This window comes from Xiphophorus couchianus, chromosome 19, assembly GCF_001444195.1.
Source record: "Xiphophorus couchianus chromosome 19, X_couchianus-1.0, whole genome shotgun sequence".
NCBI lineage: Eukaryota > Metazoa > Chordata > Actinopteri > Cyprinodontiformes > Poeciliidae > Xiphophorus > Xiphophorus couchianus.
The window spans coordinates 6,135,530-6,157,541 of NC_040246.1; the positions used below are offsets into that span (position 1 = coordinate 6,135,530).

The following is a 22,012-nucleotide window of genomic DNA, read 5'->3' on the forward strand; positions in this document are numbered from 1 at the left end:
AGAGTAATTTTATTACCTTTAATAACAATGCATCCATCATTTGTTTGCATGTTGGCCTTTTATTACACTACCTCGGGTTTATATAATATTAGCTGGCTCTTATTTCAAGTAGAGCACCACTTAGGTTAAGAGGATATTTCAGGAGTGATGTAATTACCATAAATTATGCACATTCATGACCGAATTTGCTACTTAAAAAGTCAGTGTTACAGTTCTAATGAAAATATTGCATTTTATCAATTAGTAAAACTTAATAACAAACATAAAATAATGCACATCATTATTTTATTGGCCTCTGATTTGCACATTTTGCATGTTTTAATGCTGCAATACCACTGAGAGGTTCCAGCAGAACTTCATACTATACTAAGAAATTAATCCAGTTCTTTGAATCAAGTTTGTTGGAGCAAGAAAATCTCTATAACATGAAGACAGTCAATCTGAACGGCAAATGGAAAACATTAGCCTAGCTTGTGGCTGCTACCGGTATCAAGGTATACCTTGGTTTCACAGGCGCTGTTGCGTCTGATATCAAAAAATGTGTACAACACTAGTTTAAGTTTGAGGAAAGAAAGGGGAACATCAAGCTCTGTCACTTCTTTGAAGTGTGTGACTTTTGTTGACAAAGAGACTGTAGTTCTGTGGTACTTTTCTAGTGACAGACGCAACTCAAAACTTTCAGACCGCAGTTACAGTCATAGTCACCTAACCTAACCTCTTCCAACAAGAGAACTGACACAATAAAAAAACTCCTCAGATGCTGCACTTTGGTATACAGCCAGCGGTTAACTGTCTTGCACATCAACATTAAGCAAGACAGGAAGCTGGCGTCCCAAAGCACTCCCATTCTGAATGGAACAAGAACTCTTGAGCCTGGAGTTCTTCCTCCAGCAGTGCACCTACAGCCAGAACGCTTATGGAATGGTTTCGATTGAGCACATCCATGTGCTCGAATGACCTAGTCAAATATAGGACCTAAATTTAAATTCATCATTTGCAAGAACTCAAAAATGAATGTCCACAGACCTTGAGACAGAACTTGAGCTCAGAAATGTAACTGTAGTTAAATGTGGTTTGAGATGCATTGACTCAAAAGGGCTGACTGCAATGCATGCCATGCTTTTCAGACTGTAATGTGACCAAAATGTTAAAAAAAAACAAAGTTTCTAAACATTCAATCCTCTTGCAAGACACCATAGGGCCCTACATTACTCTGAAACAGAACCGTGGCTAAATGAAAATAAAAGTATTGAAATGATTGCTCCATTCCTATTTTAGGACCAACCACTCTCTCCATAGTCCCTCACACCGTGCTTATATTGTGTGTGTTACTGTGTGAAGGAGAAAGATTTGGCAGGCACACAAAGAGAAAAATAGCCCATGGTACTTTGCAGAATGATTTCCAGCAGATAAAGGAGATTAAAAAAACAAAACAGCTTTGAAGTGGATTTTAGAGTGCAAAATAGGGACTAAGGGAATAGGAGAAACACAGCGGGACTACCACAGTCCATTTAAAAAATGTAAAAATGGCCACTGAGATGGCAAAAGGAATGAAAAATCAAACTATTACTATTCTCTAGTAACACATCTACAATATGTATGAAGGACACATTAGTGAAATAAATGGAAAACATATTAGCTCATACTAGCAAATACAGACAACATCACTTTAGCTATAGCACAGGTGTGTGTGTGTCTTTTGGTCTGAATGGTGAATATTTAAAGTGTGTGTGCAGCCCTTTGTCTGAGGAGAAGCTCTGTCAGTGTGTTCTGTCATCATGGAGATAAACTCGTCATTGTGCTGCATCTTTTCTGTATAGAGACCGCAAAAGTCATTCACGGTGTGCTAACATGTGAAGACAATGTATACACAAATAATGACCAGCTCTCACCCGGGACTGACCACCAGTCTGTCGCAGGGTAACACAGAGACAAACAGGACAGACCAAAAAATAGCAAACAGATTAGCGTTAGCTTAGCACTTTATCAGCTCTGCACAAAAACGTTGTCAGTTGGAACATGTGAGTTTATTGGGGACTCAAGCTGTATTAATTGACGCAGGTGGCTTTTGAAATATAAGAATATCCAGCGGAAAGTCCAGTCGGAAAAAAATACCTGTGACTGTCAAGACAAACTGAAACAGCAAGATCAGGAATGTAATTTTTGAGTGAGATAAATGCCTCGCAAACCAATTGGATTGGTATTTTACTGCGCTTTCAGTATATATATAGTATATATATATATATATACAGTATATATACATGTATATATATATATATATATATATATATATATATATATATATATATATATATATATATATATTGCATTGATTTTGGTAAAATATCGGACTGGGAATTGGAACTGGCAAATCCCTACTATTAAATGACTTGGATCAGTGTCAGAAACAACAAGGACATTCCCAACATGGTCCTCTGAAATGGTCACTGAATCTGAATAAAACAAAACCTTCTAAAATGACACATAGGATTTTTGTAATTAGCAGTTTTGAAATAAACCTGTCTCTTTAACTGGACATTTAAATATCCAGTCAGTGTGTGCTCCAAAATCTAGGCCAGGAATGATGACTCTTTCCCTCATTCATTCATTATGAAGTCTTCCTCTTCCTCTGAGCAGGTTTCTCACTTTGGAGATGCCCATTGCCCTCAAGCCCCAATAAATATTCAGAGACCTCAGAAAGAAAAAAAATAGAACAAAAGCAAAAGTAAGAAAATCTAACTTAACCCAGAGCAGGAAAAGGATGAATGTTGCAAAATGATAAGAGGAAATACTGATAAGGGAGCGATGGAAAGGCAAGTGACAAGAGTGACAACAGAGAAAAGGCTAAAGGAAGGAACTGACAGTGGTTGATGGGGAGGAAGCGAAGTGGAGAGATAAAGTGTTTAATTATTCAGCAATACCCATGTTCTCTATTTATGGTCCTTTTAAGGCAGCCAGCTGAGTCCATATATATATAAATACAGTATATATATATATATATACATACATACAGGCAATACACAGGCTCATGCTGCTCACCTTAAGCCCAGATCACTTGCAAAGGAAGGAAATGAGACAAAACAATGAGCCTGCACAATAATAAGAATAATGAAAACTGATATGGATGAGCAGCCAGAGGAGGGAGAGGAAGGAAACAAGACTAACATGGAAAGAGAGAGAGAGATGGAGTGGAGCTAAGATGATCTTTTCACTGCAGCTACTCACCTATCACCAACCCCGTTACAAATGTGTTTACTGACGGGGAATATGTAACAACAAAATTCTACGCGCAAACATAACATAGCAAATAAAGAGCTCAGAGGAGCCGATGTGTATCATTTAACGAGACGGAGTAATGGAAAGGTTGATAAAACTGTTATCTCTCTCTCCCAGGCACACAGCAGACGGAATATCATCAGAAAGATTAAACGCATTGCTGACCATTAGAGAAACATGTAAGGACAAAAAGAAAGCGTTATTGGGTGACCCTGCAAATCTAACACAACCCTAATTCTGCAGAGGGATTAGAAGCAGCTTTAGAGTAATCTTTCTAAAAAAAAAAAAAAAAAAAAGATTTAAAAAACTGCACCTTGATTTATTTTTCTGTAAGTTTAAATTAAATGTCAAAAATGCCAGCCTCTTGGGGGTCGAGTCTTGCGTTTTAATCATATTCTGCAGGCTAATTTAAATGTCAATATGGTGGAAGGTAGCAAAAAGAAAAAGAAAAAAAATCAGCTGATTAAAATGTCAGCATACTTAAATAAGTACAACTGTAGCTAATGCTCAAAAAATGATGTTTCATTAGGCTTTTCATGAATATTGCAACAATATGTAGCGTGATAGGAAAAGAAATCATGCATATAGTTGAAAGTATAGTAGAAAATATCAAAATGCCCCATATGCACACAGACATATCAGAGCACAACACCTCCAAGTCATTCACACACATCATATTTTGCCATAAAGTGATATATAGGGACTTGTAAAAACCAGCCACATTCGTTATTCAGTTTCTGCAAACTTAAATGTGTTTCACTGGGGTCAGAAGTGATGCACCAACACAAAGCAGTGCAGAAATGTGACGTATAAAGATATTGAACACCGTCAGTTTTCCACCACACACAGAGACTATTGTAAAAATTAACGTTTTTGGTCTACATGCAGCTGACCGGGCCACCTTCCTCCACATGTTTGATATGTTCCCTTCTTGACTAGAGACTGCTTCTTTCACCAATCGCTTCCTTCTTGCCACTCTTCTGGAAAGACAAAACTCTGTGAAACAAATTACTAATAGTTATCATGTCAACAGATTCCCAGATCCTGAACTGATCCTGATCCGGCAGACCCCCAACTATTCAAGGTTCACTATTCACAAATTCACCTATTTGTACATTTTCCCATCGAATTTAGCTCATTATTCACAGAAAATATGCCTGATTGTGATTTTTTTGTAAAGAAAAAGCAGCTTGCAAAGCTCAAGTACCTGGACATAATGCTACTAGATGAGCTATTGGCTGGCAGTTGCAAAGCAACGCCAGGAGCACCATTAATTTTCCTTACCGCTGATTGGCTGTATGGTTTCCCTTCAAGTTCTCGATTATACTTTACTCTCTGTTGCTTCATCACATAAAACTCCAATAAAGTACATTTGTAGTTGCACTGTCACAAAATGGTGAACTGATCAAAAATGATGAATACATTTGCAAAGAGCTGTACATGCATGGGCACACTGCTTAATTAACTCTAGCCTTTATATCAATTTGGCCAACAATTTGCACCCAAGACAAGCACCCAAACTTTAACATGTGGCAATACTTCAACTCCAAAGCTTTCCAAACCGGGATTTTCTTACATTTCTTACTTTAAACAAGGTTTCCTTCGATTTTGTCTTATTAATTCAACTGAGATGTAAAACATTTCTTGCTCACTATAGTGTGCTATTAAGAAATGTTAGCTATTTTTATAACACCAAATGAGGATGTTTTTTTTAGCTTAGTAGCTGAATAAAGTACCAATGGCTAAAGAGACTAAATGAAAGAAATAAAACAAACAAAAATCTACTTTCTTACACATACACAGATGAGACCACAGCTTACTCCACAGCCTTATACATTCTGTACCATTCAGTCACCCAGTTGTGCGGATCAGACTAAGGCCCTGAAACCCAACAGGCAACTAGATGAGTCTGTGGCTTAGTAGTGTGAGGGACTGATAAGTAAGCTTTCAGCCAGAAATCATATCAGTCATAAGTGGTTACACTTTTCTCCTTTTTTTCATGCTCTCTCTTTGTTTTGCTCCACATCCTGTATGTCGCAAACCTACACGCACATGTGAGGCAGCCGGATTATTTCCAGAAGTGTGAAGATGAATGTCTGACCTCTGTCTGACCTTACATTCAGTCCAGTCAACTGTAACAACAGCTCCTTTCCATCACCGCCTGACCTTGACTCTCTGGTCTATTAATCACAGCTTCGTGCATATGCACACTGCATGCACTCACAGGGGCACACCTGTATCAATGGCAGCCCTCCAGTTGAAAGAGCATGTTTATTACAGCAAGGGGTCTTGAAGCGTCCTGGTGTCACCTCCTGAGGTGAAGCAGAAAAGGGGCAGCGAGACTGACAGGCTGCGGTGGGGGTGCGGGCAGGAAGAGGGACTTCAGACAGTAACACACACAGTAAGATTTCTGCAACAGTGGGAAAACAGCTGAGTCCATCTGACAACAACGTTGCTCAAACCACATTGATGTCACAACTGCAAAGCAACATACGCATGTGCTCCTCTTTCACCTCTTTCTCTTTTCAAAGATCTCACTTAGAAGTGTGAATGTTAAAAAGTTACTGCTAAGATGTAGAAAGAGACAGGTGTGTAAAATGAACAAAAGCAGAAGGGGAACATTTCCTTAAAAAAAAGAAAAGAAAAAAGAATCGGCCTCTACTTATTTACCCAAGCTCAATTTCTCTCAAGCTTGCTTTTAGGTCTAGTGTTTTTTTCCTGTACGCCGTTTCCTCCAGTCACATTTCTGCTTTTTATTCCAGCAGAATGCATAAAAGCTGATAAAATGGAAAAGTCTGGTAAAAGAAAAAAAAAGATGGGCTCAACATCTTACCTTGTACACCTGGCCGTAGGTGCCATTTCCTACCAGCTCAACCAGGTCAAAGATGCCCGAAGGATCCTGCAAATGCAAAGGAAACACAGTGGAAGGATTACGATTTTGAAGATTCAGTAAAGCAAACTCTTAGTGTTTGAGAAAGTTGTTTAGTTTAACAAAAACAAATGGCAAAAAGTACACTACCCATGTATATGATATTCATTTATGTATATAATGAAAATGATCCGGCTCTACAACCCTGACTTGAATCTGGTAGAGACCTCAAAGACATAAATCTGCCAAAGGTATGAATAATTTTGTAGTAGAATGCAAATAAAAATATTCCATTTATTTTTAGTCAGATTGTAAACTCCAAGGTTTAATAAAGAAACAGCTACTCATGTTTTAGTTTTTTAGCCTTTTTAAAAAAAGATGATATTGGTCAAAATCTAAACATTCAGATCAGACCTCAAAGATGATCAGAAATCTGTCAGCCAGGAAGGGCCTGATCAGCACGCCTCTTCAATAGATGTGTTGTTTTGTCAGGGTGTGGGTGTGTGTGTGTGTGTGTGGGGGGGGGGAGAATATGGTTTGGAGAATATTCTTGCAAAGATGGCCTTTTATTATTTTTGTAGTCCTGTCAATATCAACAGAATACTTTTCACATATTTTACTGTGAAATTTTGAGAAAATGACTGTCATTCATTCTGCTCATGTTTTCAGTACCAGTTAAATTTTTTTTTACCACACTAAGAAACTCAACACTAATCACAGGGACCAGAATCTATGCTAAAAGGCAGCTAATTTCAAGTTATCAATATACTTTAATCAATGAGAGAATCCAGGCTCAAAGTTGTTACATCATATGCTCTGATAAACCCGCTATTACAGAAACAAGGAAAGAAAAGTATCTTCCAGGAAGCCAAATAGTCTGGAAATCAATGGGAAAACACCAAGGTGTCAGATTCAGCCTTTGTATAGCTCAATTCCACCTCTTCTCATCATAATTCAGTTATCTTGTTTTTATCAGCTTACCTGACCTGGTTTTATTGTAACTCTGACAAAAGCCCAAATCTGAGTTTGTCCATTCCGTTTGTTTAAGGAAGAGCTAAAATTACAGGGAGACCTTTTCCTATTAACATGTAATCACATCCTGGGTCTTCCTAAGGAAGCAGCCTACAGGGTGGCCTTTAACAGCTTTACTTTCACTCAGCAGCAAGTTCCTGCACAACCCACTCTCCAAGTGTTTGCTGTTTAGAAATGCAGTGCTGAGTTGTTTCAGGCTAGCGTCCACACTAGCTAATAATTCAAGTCCGTAGATGCCAAGTTGCCAACACAGAATTGGAAGAACTTCGGACAAAGCATGAAACCCACTGACCCCTGCAAATTTACACACACGCACGCACGCACGCACACACACCTCCCCCCTGCTTCTCCACTGCATGTTGCTACAGCATTCCAACAATAGCTGGCATTTACCCTCTCCTTCTCTCTCCCTTTCTTTCCTCTCGTTCCACTTCTCTGGCTGTGGTTTTCCAACCAGATGATGTCCATCTATGTCTCTCTGTTGCTTCCTGCTTTATCTACATAGCCCTCTTTCACTCCTGACAGACTCCAGGACAAGTTCCTCCTGCCAACACTCTTTTCATTCCAACAGTGAATATGTTTGAGGGGCCCAGAAAGTCTCTGGACCCTTTAAACCCTTTAGACCCTTGTATCCTGGGCATCACCGAAGTCTTAAAGTAGTCTTGTTGCCATGGACCTAAGAGATAAACAGCAAACTTCATTGTTTATAGTCCACAATTTCTTAAGTGTTCTTGGCACATTTGGTATCACACATTACAATGCTATATATTTCATCCCTAGTGCTGTCAAACTGACTAACGCTGTGAAAGAATTCAATATCCGAGGGATTTAAAGATAAGTAAATAACTTAACATTTTAAATGTGCCCATCACAAATAAGTAAAAATAAAATATTCAGTGACCAATGTCGTACTCTCAGTTACTAGATCGATTTAGAATGGCTGTTTTTGTAACGTCAACTACAATGTCTCACATGCTGCTCAACGGTTTGTTGGCTTAACTACTTTTAAATTCTAATTTAGGATTCCTAAGTTAAGGAAGATCCAATTTGTACTTACGGTAATTTAAATCTAGTAATAGTGTAAATTCAGTCACTATTACTTCTGACTGAATGGACAGGCACAAGTAATAGTGACCGTCCACCCAAAGGCTTAGGACTTCCATACCTCTAAGCCTTTGGTAAAATCATGAATGGAGCACTGTGGACATTGTTTTTATTTCAAGAAAGTGTGGGGATATTATTGTCCTCAATATTAATCATTCACACATAGGTATCTGTAGATAGATTTGATGTATTGGACTGAGACTAACAGAAACAACTTGTAAAATACATACTATGTTCAAAAAGCACACATATACAAACACACTGGATAGAGACTGAAACAGCAGGTTTTCAGCTTGAATACCCATTTGGAAGCTGAAAGATACCATCTTTTTCAGATCATTGAATGCATCATAAGAACTAACAGCATGGTAACTTGAATGCTCCTGGGTGTTGAAGTGGTTTCTGAGTGAGGAAATACTGGAAATCACTTTGTATCAGAAGGGTGTTAACTTAATTAAATCTGATATCTATAAGCAGCTACCTTACAGGAAATTGGATTTTTCACCTGTTCATTCAGGCACTTGCAACAGTTGGAGAACATTTTGTCAAATTGGTAACGACGTGAACCTAACCTGGAGCAGACATATATCAGAATACCACTTTGTTTTTGTTTTTTTCCTTTTAAGCTTCAATACTTCTGTCTATAGTGAAACAAGCTGGATTCAGAAATGTTTGGGGCTACAAAAGAGATTCAAATCGCAGAGACAGTTTAGCAACACTATTTGGCAACAACATGTGTGATCAGCTGCCCGAGTGTCACTCATTCGAAAACACTGTGATAACTAATAACTCACCCACAGCTAATATTTGGGTTACTATCTGTAAGCTAACAAAAGCTACAGCTGGCTAAATCTTAATGACAGCCAGCACACACATCCTCTAGCACACGTGTTTTTAGTGACGTGGTGAACCAGTAGAAAGAATCAAGGCAAATAACCTCCTCTCTGCTCCATCAAAAGTAACTCCAATCCATCTCAACTTGCTAAGATCTGTCTCCGGGCACTCAGCTGTGTAGTCCTGTCTCGTTTTGTGAATCTTGTTCAGAGACGGTTGTGTATCCAGGCTTTGTTGATGCTTTTTTTCCCTTTTACTCCAGGGCAACTCCATTCGAAAGCATTAACAGTGACAGAACTGAGGATGTTTCACTGGAGGCAAAAGCGAGAGGCTTCAGTCACCCATACAAACCACACAAATGTTTACAACTGCATTTTGAATAAATGCAAAACTGAATAGAGAATATTGCATAACACTCTCCGGAACAACTCTTGCCCGGTTAAAAGCTTTAAAAAAAATTTTTTTTTAATGTTATCACATGTCCCTTTCTTATTCAGCAAGTTTTTTCGTCATCCTGCTCCTTTTTTATATATACTTCACATTCATGACTTGTCTGCTGGCATCACAAGCCGCTCTCTGTTTGCTTCCACAAAGAGGAAACTGTAGAATTATGGCCAGAGGGAGGGTGGAAATTGCATTTTCAAACAACGTTTCGAATACTAAAGGAAAACTTATCAACACAGCAGGTTGAAGATGTTTGCCTGTTTTATCCTTTTTAAGCAGATCATCTTTGGGCTTTTACTCTATCCCCCTCTGCCTCCCCATGTCTTCCTGCCTCTTGCCCCGTCTCCGCATGTTTGTTTCTGTGGGTCTCAGCAGGCCTGTCAACCTGTCAGCTGTTTCTGAACGAAGAGCCTTGTGCATTTTTCCCCTTCTCTTCTTCCTTTTCCTGTTCTTTTACCCAACCCCCACCTCTGCCTTGTTGTTGTGTGCTATTAACACCAACCCCTCTGCACTTTTCCTCACATACACACATTGACAAACTCATTCTCTCACTCTCTGTCTCATGCACATCCTCTCGCCGTCTCGCTCGTTCACACTCTCAGAACCAGGAACCTGCACACATACAGTATATCATGCAGTGTGCCAAAAAAAAAACAACACACGCCTACATAAAGCGGACGGGGGAGGAGGAGAGTGGGGGGCTACCGTGCGAGCGTTCCCACGAGAAAGAGTGGGCACAAAATGTAAAGCCGGTCAAGGAGCGCTGGCAGAAATCAAGCTTCCGCAATCTGTTTGTCTTGCCACGAGGACTTCATCTGACACAGGTTGACTACGTTTCGCTCCCCTCACTTCCTTCGTCTCTCTGCAAGTGTATGTGTGAGTTTGAATCAAGTGTCAGAGCAGCATGCACACTTTTGACAGGGATTCCCTGGAGACTTCAGGTGCACTTTGCGCTTTTTTTGCCGGTGATACACACACACACACACACACAAAAACAGTTGGACTGGGTCAGAGTAAAACAAACAAAAGGAAAGAATATTGCCTAGAGTATGCTGTAAATGTGTGTGTGTGTGTGTGTATTGACATTGACACATGATGCATACCTACAGGTCCTCTCCTGAATGCACAGAATGAGAAACAATGTACTATTGCTGCTCCACTTCATACATGTCCTCAGGCTGGCTGGAGAAAATATAGCACAGTACCATTCATAATTTATAGGCCACTTGCAAAATGAGCCCTCAGCACGTGCCAGCCTTAGTTAGTGTGTGTGTGTGTGTGCAACTCTTATTTAAAGTTGCCTATGGCTGCAACAATTATAACCCCTTCCTCTTTCTTTCTTTTTTCTCATATATTTGCTTCCCTGCCGATTGTCTGCAAGGGTCACATGACTGCCACATGAACCGAGTCATGGCTGATGAATCATAGTGAGTGTCAAAACAGGCTGCTGAAAACCAGTTAGACGTTAAATTTACAGTTGCTAATAAATAAGGGCGGAAAGAGGGAGACAGAGCAGTCATCCAACTGACACCTGATGTGGGAATAATGGATCAATTTTGTTCCAGTGGTAAGCCAAAATTCACCAAACCCACAGTGGACTGAAACTTCCCCTATTTTGATAATAAGCCTTGGTTGCAACATTCAATCCTTGAGTCTGGTTAATCATTCATGACTAATATTCCCATAATAAACACACATTTTATTACACAGATATCACAGGTTCTTGACTAACTTATAAAAACATAAATAGTGCTTATTTTTAGCTAAACTTTAACAGAAGGGTTCTTAAGAAAGGCAATTTATTGCAAATGTAAGGATGTCTAGAGTATGCTAGTTGGTGATCAGGTGATCAGAAACAAAAATCCAGTCTTTTTTTCTGATGCCCCATACATAAACCTTACTTAGTTGAACTGACAAGATAAAAACTCAACTTTAATATCAGGGATGTGTTTAAATGAAGTGAGAGAAGACCCAGATATGAAGAAGGTTTATTAAAAGAAAGTGAGGCTGTTTTTATGCGAAGTGTCACGTTGCATAACGTGACACTTCGCAGGTTTCACCAGGTGAAACACAGAATCTGTTTCACCTGGTTCTGTGGTGGATTGTGCTATATGTAGAAATGCTGGCATTATTTTGAAAATCACATGAAGGGAATACTGTTATTCATGCTAACCGCACTAATCAAGCTAATCGCTAATACAAGATTCTATTGCTTCGAGGTTGTGGTTATTTCTATGCAAAATATTAGTAAAATCTGGGTTAGTTGCAGAGCTGTGGATCACAGACTGCTAACTCTCAGGCACATGGATGCAACCTCTATTCCTAATAATAACTTTAAAATGTTACACAAAGCAACACATGCAATTTTCTTCTTTAATATGCTTTTTCTTAAAAGCCTAATGCAGTAACTCTGATTTTAAAAGGTACAGGTAAGGCTTTGAAGGGGGACACTACATTTGTGAATAATAAAAAAAGAGGCAGAGATTTAATAAACAATACATTTGACATTAAAATTAATTTATGATATTTATGTTAAAGCAAATATCTTCTAGTTGCCACAATCTCTGATCTGAACATCTGTCCTGTCAGTATGAGACTTTGAGAAGTCTTTTTATCAGCTCTTTTGTGAGTTGAGCATTCCATTAAAATTTGTAACGTCAAACTAAAACATACATGAGACAAATGAGCACAGTCCTCAAGGTAAAAAAAAAAAACAGCAACAATGCAAAACTGCAGGGACAGACGCCGACAGACACAACACTCAAACCACCTGCTTTCACTGAGAAAGTTCCCCTTCATGCGCATGAGGATAACCGTACTGGCCTGACATTGTAGATACAGACATAAATATTGACAACGTAAACTTTGAGCCTTGAAAGCAGTGAAATGGAGGCCGTGGAAAACTGCATATTTTTTTCCCCCCAACTTATCCCCAGGATGTTTTGTACTTGAGTTGAATTTGAAGGCTGAATTCTTTATACCGCCTGGTTATCTGACATCCATAAAAATGTCAGCTGGTAATAAACTACAACCCTCATCTCTAAGGCATGTAGTCGTAAAGGTTTCTTGAGAACAACTAATAAACATAATCACAGAAAGCTTGCAGAAGCTTTGATTAAAAGAAAGTGAGGCTGTTTTTATGCGAAGTGGCACGCATAAAAACAGTGTGCCACATTTGGCCGTATTTCCAAATATCCACAGCAATCCTTGTGATACTTTACATCTACCTGGCACATTTTGGGGGATAATGGTTCTCAGCCATGACATAAATCACACTTACATACTACAAAACTGCTGTCTGAAACTCTTGCAAAGACACTATTCATTTTATTAAGTTTATTCCCCCTAGCATTAGCTAATTGGACTCAGATGACCCTCACCCCAATAATCGCCCTCCAAATATATTTATACTCCTTTTATTCAGTACTTAATTGTCAGACTCTACTGTTTACCTGCAATCTTAGTCTCATTTTTGCTTCCTGTTGAAGTCTTCCCTGTCTGTCCTTCTTACCTGTTTTTCAAAGTTTTGCCATTAGATAACTTCTAAAATCATTGCGTCTCCCTCCTGCCTGTGTATGGGTCCATTACCACAACCGAATTTTTTTTTTTTTTTTAACTACAGCTGAGCTGGCAAGCTGTAAACAAAATGTCTAAGAAGCAGAATGTAGGCTACTAGAATAGATAGCCCAATTATTATAGCACATTAATTGGGCTATTAATGTATATTAATAGTATTACATTTGGCTATATGCATGTTATTGTGCTATTATTAGCACAAAAATAGATTTTTTTTCATACCAGCCTACCTATAGCACTATATGTGTTTCTACTTTAGAGTTGCAGAGGAGTACAGTTCATGTCTATAGAAAAAACACATTTCAGAAATTGGGGTGGATTGAATTAGAGACCCTAAGAGGATGATAGGAGTCATGCTGGGGGCGGGTATGCCTCATATAAAACCACTTCAACTTGACAAGAAGATGTACTTGTAGCCTAATTCCCTTTGCTCCCTACCCAGTGTTGTTGCGCAACACCCCCCCCCTCCTTTCTGTCTCTACTCTCTCACTCTCGTACTTCCTCTTCTGAGAGGGGAGATGTGCTACCAGCTCTCCGTCTAACGGGTCCGTTGAGTTTCCTAAATCTGCTGGGATTTACCCTGTCCAGAACTGAAGTAAACTCTGTTTAAGCTGGTTTCGAGAAACGATTCGCCTGGTTATCTGACGGCCTACATCCAGGTGTCCCACCCTTCTTCCCCCTGTGAATTAGCCAGACTGAGCAGCCTACAGCCAACTAGTTTCACAGAGCACACCTGTTAACGGTCGCTCGTTCTCTATTTTGCAACTTGCATTTGTTATTGAACCAGGTAGGTTTTAGTGACTCGGTCGAGTCCCAAGGATGAGGTTTTAAATATGGGCTACCAGCAACCTAAAAACATTTTCCACCTCTTCCTCTCCAGAATCAAACATCACAGCTATTTTACAACCATCAAAGAACTTTAAGGTGACTCATTAACTGAATGTCCACAACATCTTTTAGATTTTCTTTATGCTAAATATTTTATTAGTAAGGCATTTTTGCAAGGGTCAGTACAGCTTAATTCAGTAGCAGAAATAATCAAATAAGTAAAATCAATCATCTAGTCTATCTTTCCCTACTGCTGATACTGAGAACTAAAAAAGGGAACCTTTGAGAGAGACGGACGGAGCCTGGCGTTTCGAACCCCAGACCTGGCTTGATGATGAAGAAGGTGTTGCAACAGGAGGAAGATGTTGATCGATGAAGGCCAGGATCTCCGTAGGTCCGATGAACTTCTTCTCCGCATGGATGGTGAGGTCACACAGGACTTGGTGCTGGCAGGAAAAAAGGCACCAGTTCTTCTTCCTTGTCTTTGTCTTCATCTTTGTCTTTGGGGTCAGAACCCAGCCGATGAGAGAAGTGCGATTCGAAGCCACAGATTGTGGGCCAGACGGGTTGGTCTCCATGTGCAGGACAGTCTCCGGCTCCGTGGCCCCGGCTCTTCTTCAGCTGCAGAGTTCTTTGTCCATCTCGATCTTGGCTCGAAGCTGCCCGGAGGATCCAACCAACGGTTCCTCTTTTGCACCCACCTTTTATAGGGTTCATCCACCCCCCTGGTGCGCCTGCTGTCTGCTTAGACAGATGATCTCATATCCATCACTGTCTTACAGACATTTCCTGATGTCTGTGCTAATGTCTCAGGGTTGCTCAACCTCCTATGTCCCTTGCCTGCACAACCTTTCACCTACTCTCTACCTCCAACATATCAGTGATGTTTAATTGCAGTTACACCTTTTTACACCATTTCAAGTTTAATGTCAAAATCACATTTATATCACATTTATTTTCTTTAGCTTCTCTGATTTAGCATTCATTTATAATTTTATAACCATAACTTATTAGTTACTCTTATTATGATCTTAATGTGAGTTATTACAGATGTTTTTCTGAAAAGAAACCAAGAATAATACATGATTCTAATTATTTACTACTAAAGTTACAGTTACTTGTTTTTCTTGTAGTTCCCACAAATATAAATGTATTATTACAAGTAAACCAATATTCATATAAGTATTTTACTTTGAATCTTATCCAATTACTAATAATGTTTAGATTTAATTTTTTAAAACTTTCATGCTTTAAAATAGTCTCAGCTATTTTTATAAATCTGCAGGCTGGAAACTTCCTCTTTTTCCAGGAAACCTGCTTTTCCTGTTTCATGAATCTCTCTGACTGACTATGATTTCTTATGATTAGATAGAAAAAAGTAGAATTAAAGCAAAGTTTGCATGAGACAAAAACAACACACACAACCAGATTTATTTTATTGACACTTAAGTCTAATGTTGGGCCTTGATGTCACTTGAGTGATTCATTATAAAGATAACTTTATTTATTATTACTGTTAAACTAACTTTATTGACACTTAAGTCTACTGCTGGGCCTTGATGTCACTTGAGTGATTCATTTTAAAGATAACTTTATTTATTATTACTGTTAAACTAAAATCTCCAGCATGGGGAAGTGGGATGAACTCGGATTTTCTTGACACCCCCTCCACGAGGTCAGACCTTTCACATGCTGGGAGTCCATCACCCTCCTGCAGTTCGCCGTCCTCATCCCCTAGAAAGAGAAGAAGTTCGTCTGGGATGTGAAGATGCAGATTCTTCATCCTCAGTTTTCACAGAGGGCTCAGTGTAGTCATCAAAACTCCACTTCTCTTGACACCCCTTCCATGGAGTTTTGATTTCCCCCATGAGGTGATGAATGTCGAAGAAAACTTGGATCGCTCTGATTCTTCTACAGGAACCTTCGCTGGATGAACTGTCGGTTCTTCAGGATGTGGAATGGTTCTTTAGGGAAGATGGGCTGAGACAGAAGGCCTCAAAAAAAAAAACTTTTCTGGCTGTTCAGCAGAGCAAAGCAAAAAGCATAAGCATCATGACGCTTTATCCGTAATCATGATCCTTTTCCATTTTAATCCATCAGGTTGTGACAGGAGTTCTTCTTTAGCATAATCCAATTTCTTCACGGCCCTCCCAGTCCAAAGCCTTGAAGTTGTTCTTTGAACGGCAACCTTCCTGTAATAGTGGCCAGTCTACTGTAGGATGGCATGGTGCTTGATTCTCTGGCCATCTTCTTGTAATGTTCTGGTTCGCTGTAGCTAAGAACTGGCTTGAGCACTGCTTCCTCATGGACCCCTTTCTTCATCAGTAGTACTGTGTTGAAGTTCAGTACTTACTTTACAAAATCTTGGGCGTTGAATCTCAGCTTGATCCCCGTAGATGCAGGCCGATCTTGAGCTTTAATCCAAACTCTCTGCCCTGTTTTCAGTGACACTTCAAGCTGCAACTTCCCTTTTCCTTCTCTAAGCAAAAAGGAGAAGTGTCTTCGCCTCCCTGCTTTCTGTGACGTGAACGGAGTTCCTCTGCAGGGGAAGACCTGCTCTTCTAGCAGTTGTCACTGTGTCCATCAGCACCAAGAGGTACTTCTCACCTCTCTTTCCTGTTGTCCCCATTGGCTCTGCTACATCCATGCAGACTGAACCCCATGGGACTGTGCTCTTGATGAACAAACCTTCCATCCGCTGCCCTCGGCGACCTGCGTTGTATTGACCACACACTTCACAGTCCCTCAGCACGCGTTGGACTTGTTTCACTGGGATCCAAAGATCTTGCTCCTCCAGCTCCTTACGGGTAGGTCGCACGCCTGCATGTCCAAGGGCCTCATGCACGCTCCGCACGACCTCGACCACGTACTCTTCTGGGACCTCCCGTCCTCTGGGAGTACTGTCCCACTTCTCGGTACCGACAAAGACGATCTTCCTTTGTTGGACATAACAGTCCACTTCATCATTCCCACGCCAATGAGCTCCCTCATGCGTGTGTGCTCTTTGATGCTCAACTTCTATCTCCAACTGCATTTTTAGCTCAGCAATCTTTTTCCACAAATCTTTGTGTGCCACGGGCTTGCCCTTTGCAGTCTCGAAACCATTTTCTTCCCAAATGGCCAAGTCCTCTCTAAGGGCCTGAGCACAGTAGTAACTGTCAGTTACTAACCTGGCACTCTTGATTTTCCTTTTCACCAGCTCCAGCAATCCTTCCAGTACTGCCGTTACTTCTCCGGCTTGAGCACTACCGGGAGCTTTTCCTTTCTGACGGCATCTCTCTTTGCCGTCTTGCTTCAGAATAAATCCCCAGTATGCCGACTGGTCGGACCCCTTTCTGGATCCATCGGTGTAGATTGTCCATTCCGGTTGTTCTGGCTTCTCAGATGTCTCTTGCGGTCGTTTCTTACTGGTGGGTTGTGCTGGCCCAATTTCAAGCTCCGGGTCCAGCAGGATGTCTTTAACCATGTCTGCGTCTGTGTGATGATGTCAGCTGCTGGTGTTTGTTCCTCTGTTGCCGGATGTCTTCTCGATGGCTGCAGTGGAGGACGCGGTGTGCTTCCTCATCCATCGTCGGCTGATGACACCTTTCTCCGTCTCCTGTGCATGCTTGCTGGCTGGTCTGGTCAGCATTACATCACGAACCACTCCAGCAAGAGTGAGCCAGCTTTTCTTTGTCAGGGGTTGATGTTTCAGTTCCTCATTCTTGGAACCAATTTCCCCACTTGCTTCAGGTCTGAGTCACAGTAGCTGTGTAGAAGCTGATGCAGTTCTGTTGAGGTCTCCTCCTTTTCCAAACGATCTGGGTGGCCGGCTTCCTCCGGTTTCTTTCCCAGATTTTCCTCCTCGAAGTGATCATCCATCACTCCGTCTCTCTGTCGGTTCGAGTTGTCTATCCCCCAAAGCCTCTCTTTAGCCTTCGAGCAGGGATGGGTCTAGACTATGTTGGCTACTAGCTTCACTGTCTGGATCCGGTCATTTATCCTCAGTAGAAGCTTTCCCTCACCTGTATGCTATACAGTTACTGCAAGGGTTGTGACTGACGGCCTTATCAGTCACCATTAACTCTATTCCCTAAGAGTTAACCATCCAAGTGAGCTATTCAGAATCACACATCTGTTTTTACTGACTTGGTTTATGGGGCCCTCCTACTCCGTTGGATCGAGCCCCACGTTGGGCGCCACTTGTTGTTGCGCAACACCCCCCCCCTCCTTTCTGTCTCTACTCTCTCACTCTCGTACTTCCTCTTCTGAGAGGGGAGATGTGCTACCAGCTCTCCGTCTAACGGGTCCGTTGAGTTTCCTAAATCTGCTGGGATTTACCCTGTCCAGAACTGAAGTAAACTCTGTTTAAGCTGGTTTCGAGAAACGATTCGCCTGGTTATCTGACGGCCTACATCCAGGTGTCCCACCCTTCTTCCCCCTGTGAATTAGCCAGACTGAGCAGCCTACAGCCAACTAGTTTCACAGAGCACACCTGTTAACGGTCGCTCGTTCTCTATTTTGCAACTTGCATTTGTTATTGAACCAGGTAGGTTTTAGTGACTCGGTCGAGTCCCAAGGATGAGGTTTTAAATATGGGCTACCAGCAACCTAAAAACATTTTCCACCTCTTCCTCTCCAGAATCAAACATCACAGCTATTTTACAACCATCAAAGAACTTTAAGGTGACTCATTAACTGAATGTCCACAACATCTTTTAGATTTTCTTTATGCTAAATATTTTATTAGTAAGGCATTTTTGCAAGGGTCAGTACAGCTTAATTCAGTAGCAGAAATAATCAAATAAGTAAAATCAATCATCTAGTCTATCTTTCCCTACTGCTGATACTGAGAACTAAAAAAGGGAACCTTTGAGAGAGACGGACGGAGCCTGGCGTTTCGAACCCCAGACCTGGCTTGATGATGAAGAAGGTGTTGCAACAGGAGGAAGATGTTGATCGATGAAGGCCAGGATCTCCGTAGGTCCGATGAACTTCTTCTCCGCATGGATGGTGAGGTCACACAGGACTTGGTGCTGGCAGGAAAAAAGGCACCAGTTCTTCTTCCTTGTCTTTGTCTTCATCTTTGTCTTTGGGGTCAGAACCCAGCCGATGAGAGAAGTGCGATTCGAAGCCACAGATTGTGGGCCAGACGGGTTGGTCTCCATGTGCAGGACAGTCTCCGGCTCCGTGGCCCCGGCTCTTCTTCAGCTGCAGAGTTCTTTGTCCATCTCGATCTTGGCTCGAAGCTGCCCGGAGGATCCAACCAACGGTTCCTCTTTTGCACCCACCTTTTATAGGGTTCATCCACCCCCCTGGTGCGCCTGCTGTCTGCTTAGACAGATGATCTCATATCCATCACTGTCTTACAGACATTTCCTGATGTCTGTGCTAATGTCTCAGGGTTGCTCAACCTCCTATGTCCCTTGCCTGCACAACCTTTCACCTACTCTCTACCTCCAACATATCAGTGATGTTTAATTGCAGTTACACCTTTTTACACCATTTCAAGTTTAATGTCAAAATCACATTTATATCACATTTATTTTCTTTAGCTTCTCTGATTTAGCATTCATTTATAATTTTATAACCATAACTTATTAGTTACTCTTATTATGATCTTAATGTGAGTTATTACAGATGTTTTTCTGAAAAGAAACCAAGAATAATACATGATTCTAATTATTTACTACTAAAGTTACAGTTACTTGTTTTTCTTGTAGTTCCCACAAATATAAATGTATTATTACAAGTAAACCAATATTCATATAAGTATTTTACTTTGAATCTTATCCAATTACTAATAATGTTTAGATTTAATTTTTTAAAACTTTCATGCTTTAAAATAGTCTCAGCTATTTTTATAAATCTGCAGGCTGGAAACTTCCTCTTTTTCCAGGAAACCTGCTTTTCCTGTTTCATGAATCTCTCTGACTGACTATGATTTCTTATGATTAGATAGAAAAAAGTAGAATTAAAGCAAAGTTTGCATGAGACAAAAACAACACACACAACCAGATTTATTTTATTGACACTTAAGTCTACTGTTGGGCCTTGATATCACTTGAGTGATTCATTATAAAGATAACTTTATTTATTATTACTGTTAAACTAACTTTATTGACACTTAAGTCTACTGCTGGGCCTTGATGTCACTTGAGTGATTCATTTTAAAGATAACTTTATTTATTATTACTGTTAAACTAAAATCTCCAGCATGGGGAAGTGGGATGAACTCGGATTTTCTTGACACCAGACATGTACTTTACATTACCAGGAGTCAGCTCTTGAGCACGGATTTACAGCAGGCCGAGGACAACTCATGATCCAGAATTGTTTGGGGGGTTTTTTGTTGTCGTGTTTTTCCTACACAACCCATAGGCTGTTCATATCTTGCTATCCATCGCAGCCAACTTGTCATCTCACACCTTTCTCCCTCTGCCATCCATTCATCCCTCTCATCCTTCATCTTTTCTTCCTAATCTTTGACTCTCTCCTTCTGCCGTTTCCATGCATCATTTTGTGCGATTCACCACTGCACAGTGTCTTTAACAACGCTCTTTATTATACTGGCCTTTGAAGCATGTTGTTGTTTAATGACTGCTTGAATTCATTTTAAATCACAACGCACGGCTGTTTGTTGATGGGGGGTTTTTTTAAGCAGAAATTATACTTTCCATGCACAAATAAAACATGTCCAACAACACATTTAAAACATTTTATACTTGCAGAGGACACAATGCAACACAATCCCAGACTTGAGAGAGAAAGAAAAAGAAAAAAATAGGTCAGCTACAAGCAGGCAGGCACCGTGGGAGGGAGGATGGGAAGGAAGAGGGGCATTTCTCAGCGACAAACTGCCATACAGTATATAGACTATTCATGAATAAGATCTGTGTAAGCCTTGGGCACTGCTGTGGCCCTGTTACTATGGCGTCTGTGGTCAGGGGCCGAGGAATGTGGCCTTACTGGGCAACAAAGAGAGGGAAGAGAGAGGCTCTGAAGAGGGATCTTTGCCTTGCACTACTTTAGTCACTGGTCACATCAACACCTTTAGCCTGAGACTAGACTCTATCATTTTCTAACTCTGCTCTTAATCTTTTTTCATCTACTCACATCATCATTTCTTTATGCAGCCGTCCTTTCCTCGACATCATTTTCCAAAATACATTAAAGATCTGTTGTTGCATAAACCTTCCAGACCACTCGGGTCTAGAACCAGAACCAAACATGGAGAAGCGGCATTCAGCTTCTATGCACCACAAATCTGCAACAAACTTCCAAAAGACAGCAAAACAGATAAAACACTAGAGTGTCTCTAACCTAAACATGTTTAGGGTTGCCTTTGATTAGTAGAAAATAGGACACTGGTCAACATATTTGATGTGCATTGATGATTTTTATGGTAACGTTTGACAAAATGTGATGTTTATTGCTCGTTTCACACTTTTAAGATGTAAAGCACTTTAAATTGCCTTGCTGCTGAAAAGTGTACAAACAAAATAAACTTGAGTTGATTGAAATGAATTGAAAGTGCCTTTCAAAAGTCTCCACGCATCTAACCTTTTACAGTTTTCTCACACTACAACCACAAACCTCTGTGTGTATCAGAATACTATCTGCTAGACAAACACATATCCTATGTGACTTCCAACTTCAAAATATATATACTGTATATTTGTAACTAATTGCTTTTAAAAGTCACGTAACCAGTAACTTAAGAAAGGCAATTGACTTTTGTGAAAAAAGTATAGGGTCTGCTATCTCACTCATCCCTCATCCTAACCTGCTTTTGCTTTCATCTCAGATCTCTCACCTGAATCCCTGCACAGCAGATTACTCCACTGCTAGTTTCTGTGCACGTGTTGGGGTGTGCGTGTGTGTGTGTGTGTGTGTTGTGAACTTCCTGCTGGTGTACCATCTGTTGCTCCCGTCAGCTGACTGGATGAGCCACTGCTTTGGACACCTCTGACCTAACCACACTTGTGTCCTAATAAATAAAAACTACTGTCTGTAAAAAAAACATAAACAAATAATAATAATAGTAATGATTTTTTTTTTTTAAAATGA

General features: G+C 40.4%; 1 protein-coding gene across 8 annotated transcripts in view; it reads right to left on the bottom strand.

Annotated features, from left to right (window-relative positions):
- The window catches only part of tnika (TRAF2 and NCK interacting kinase a), a 71,759-nt gene that overhangs the window by 46,008 nt on the left and 3,739 nt on the right, over window positions 1–22,012 (bottom strand). For all 8 annotated transcript variants that reach the window (XM_028000031.1, XM_028000029.1, XM_028000027.1 and 5 more), the window contains exon 2: window positions 6,110–6,175. In XM_028000031.1, coding sequence (XP_027855832.1) covers window positions 6,110–6,175 — 66 coding nt within the window. The remainder of the gene's footprint in view (window positions 1–6,109; window positions 6,176–22,012) is intronic.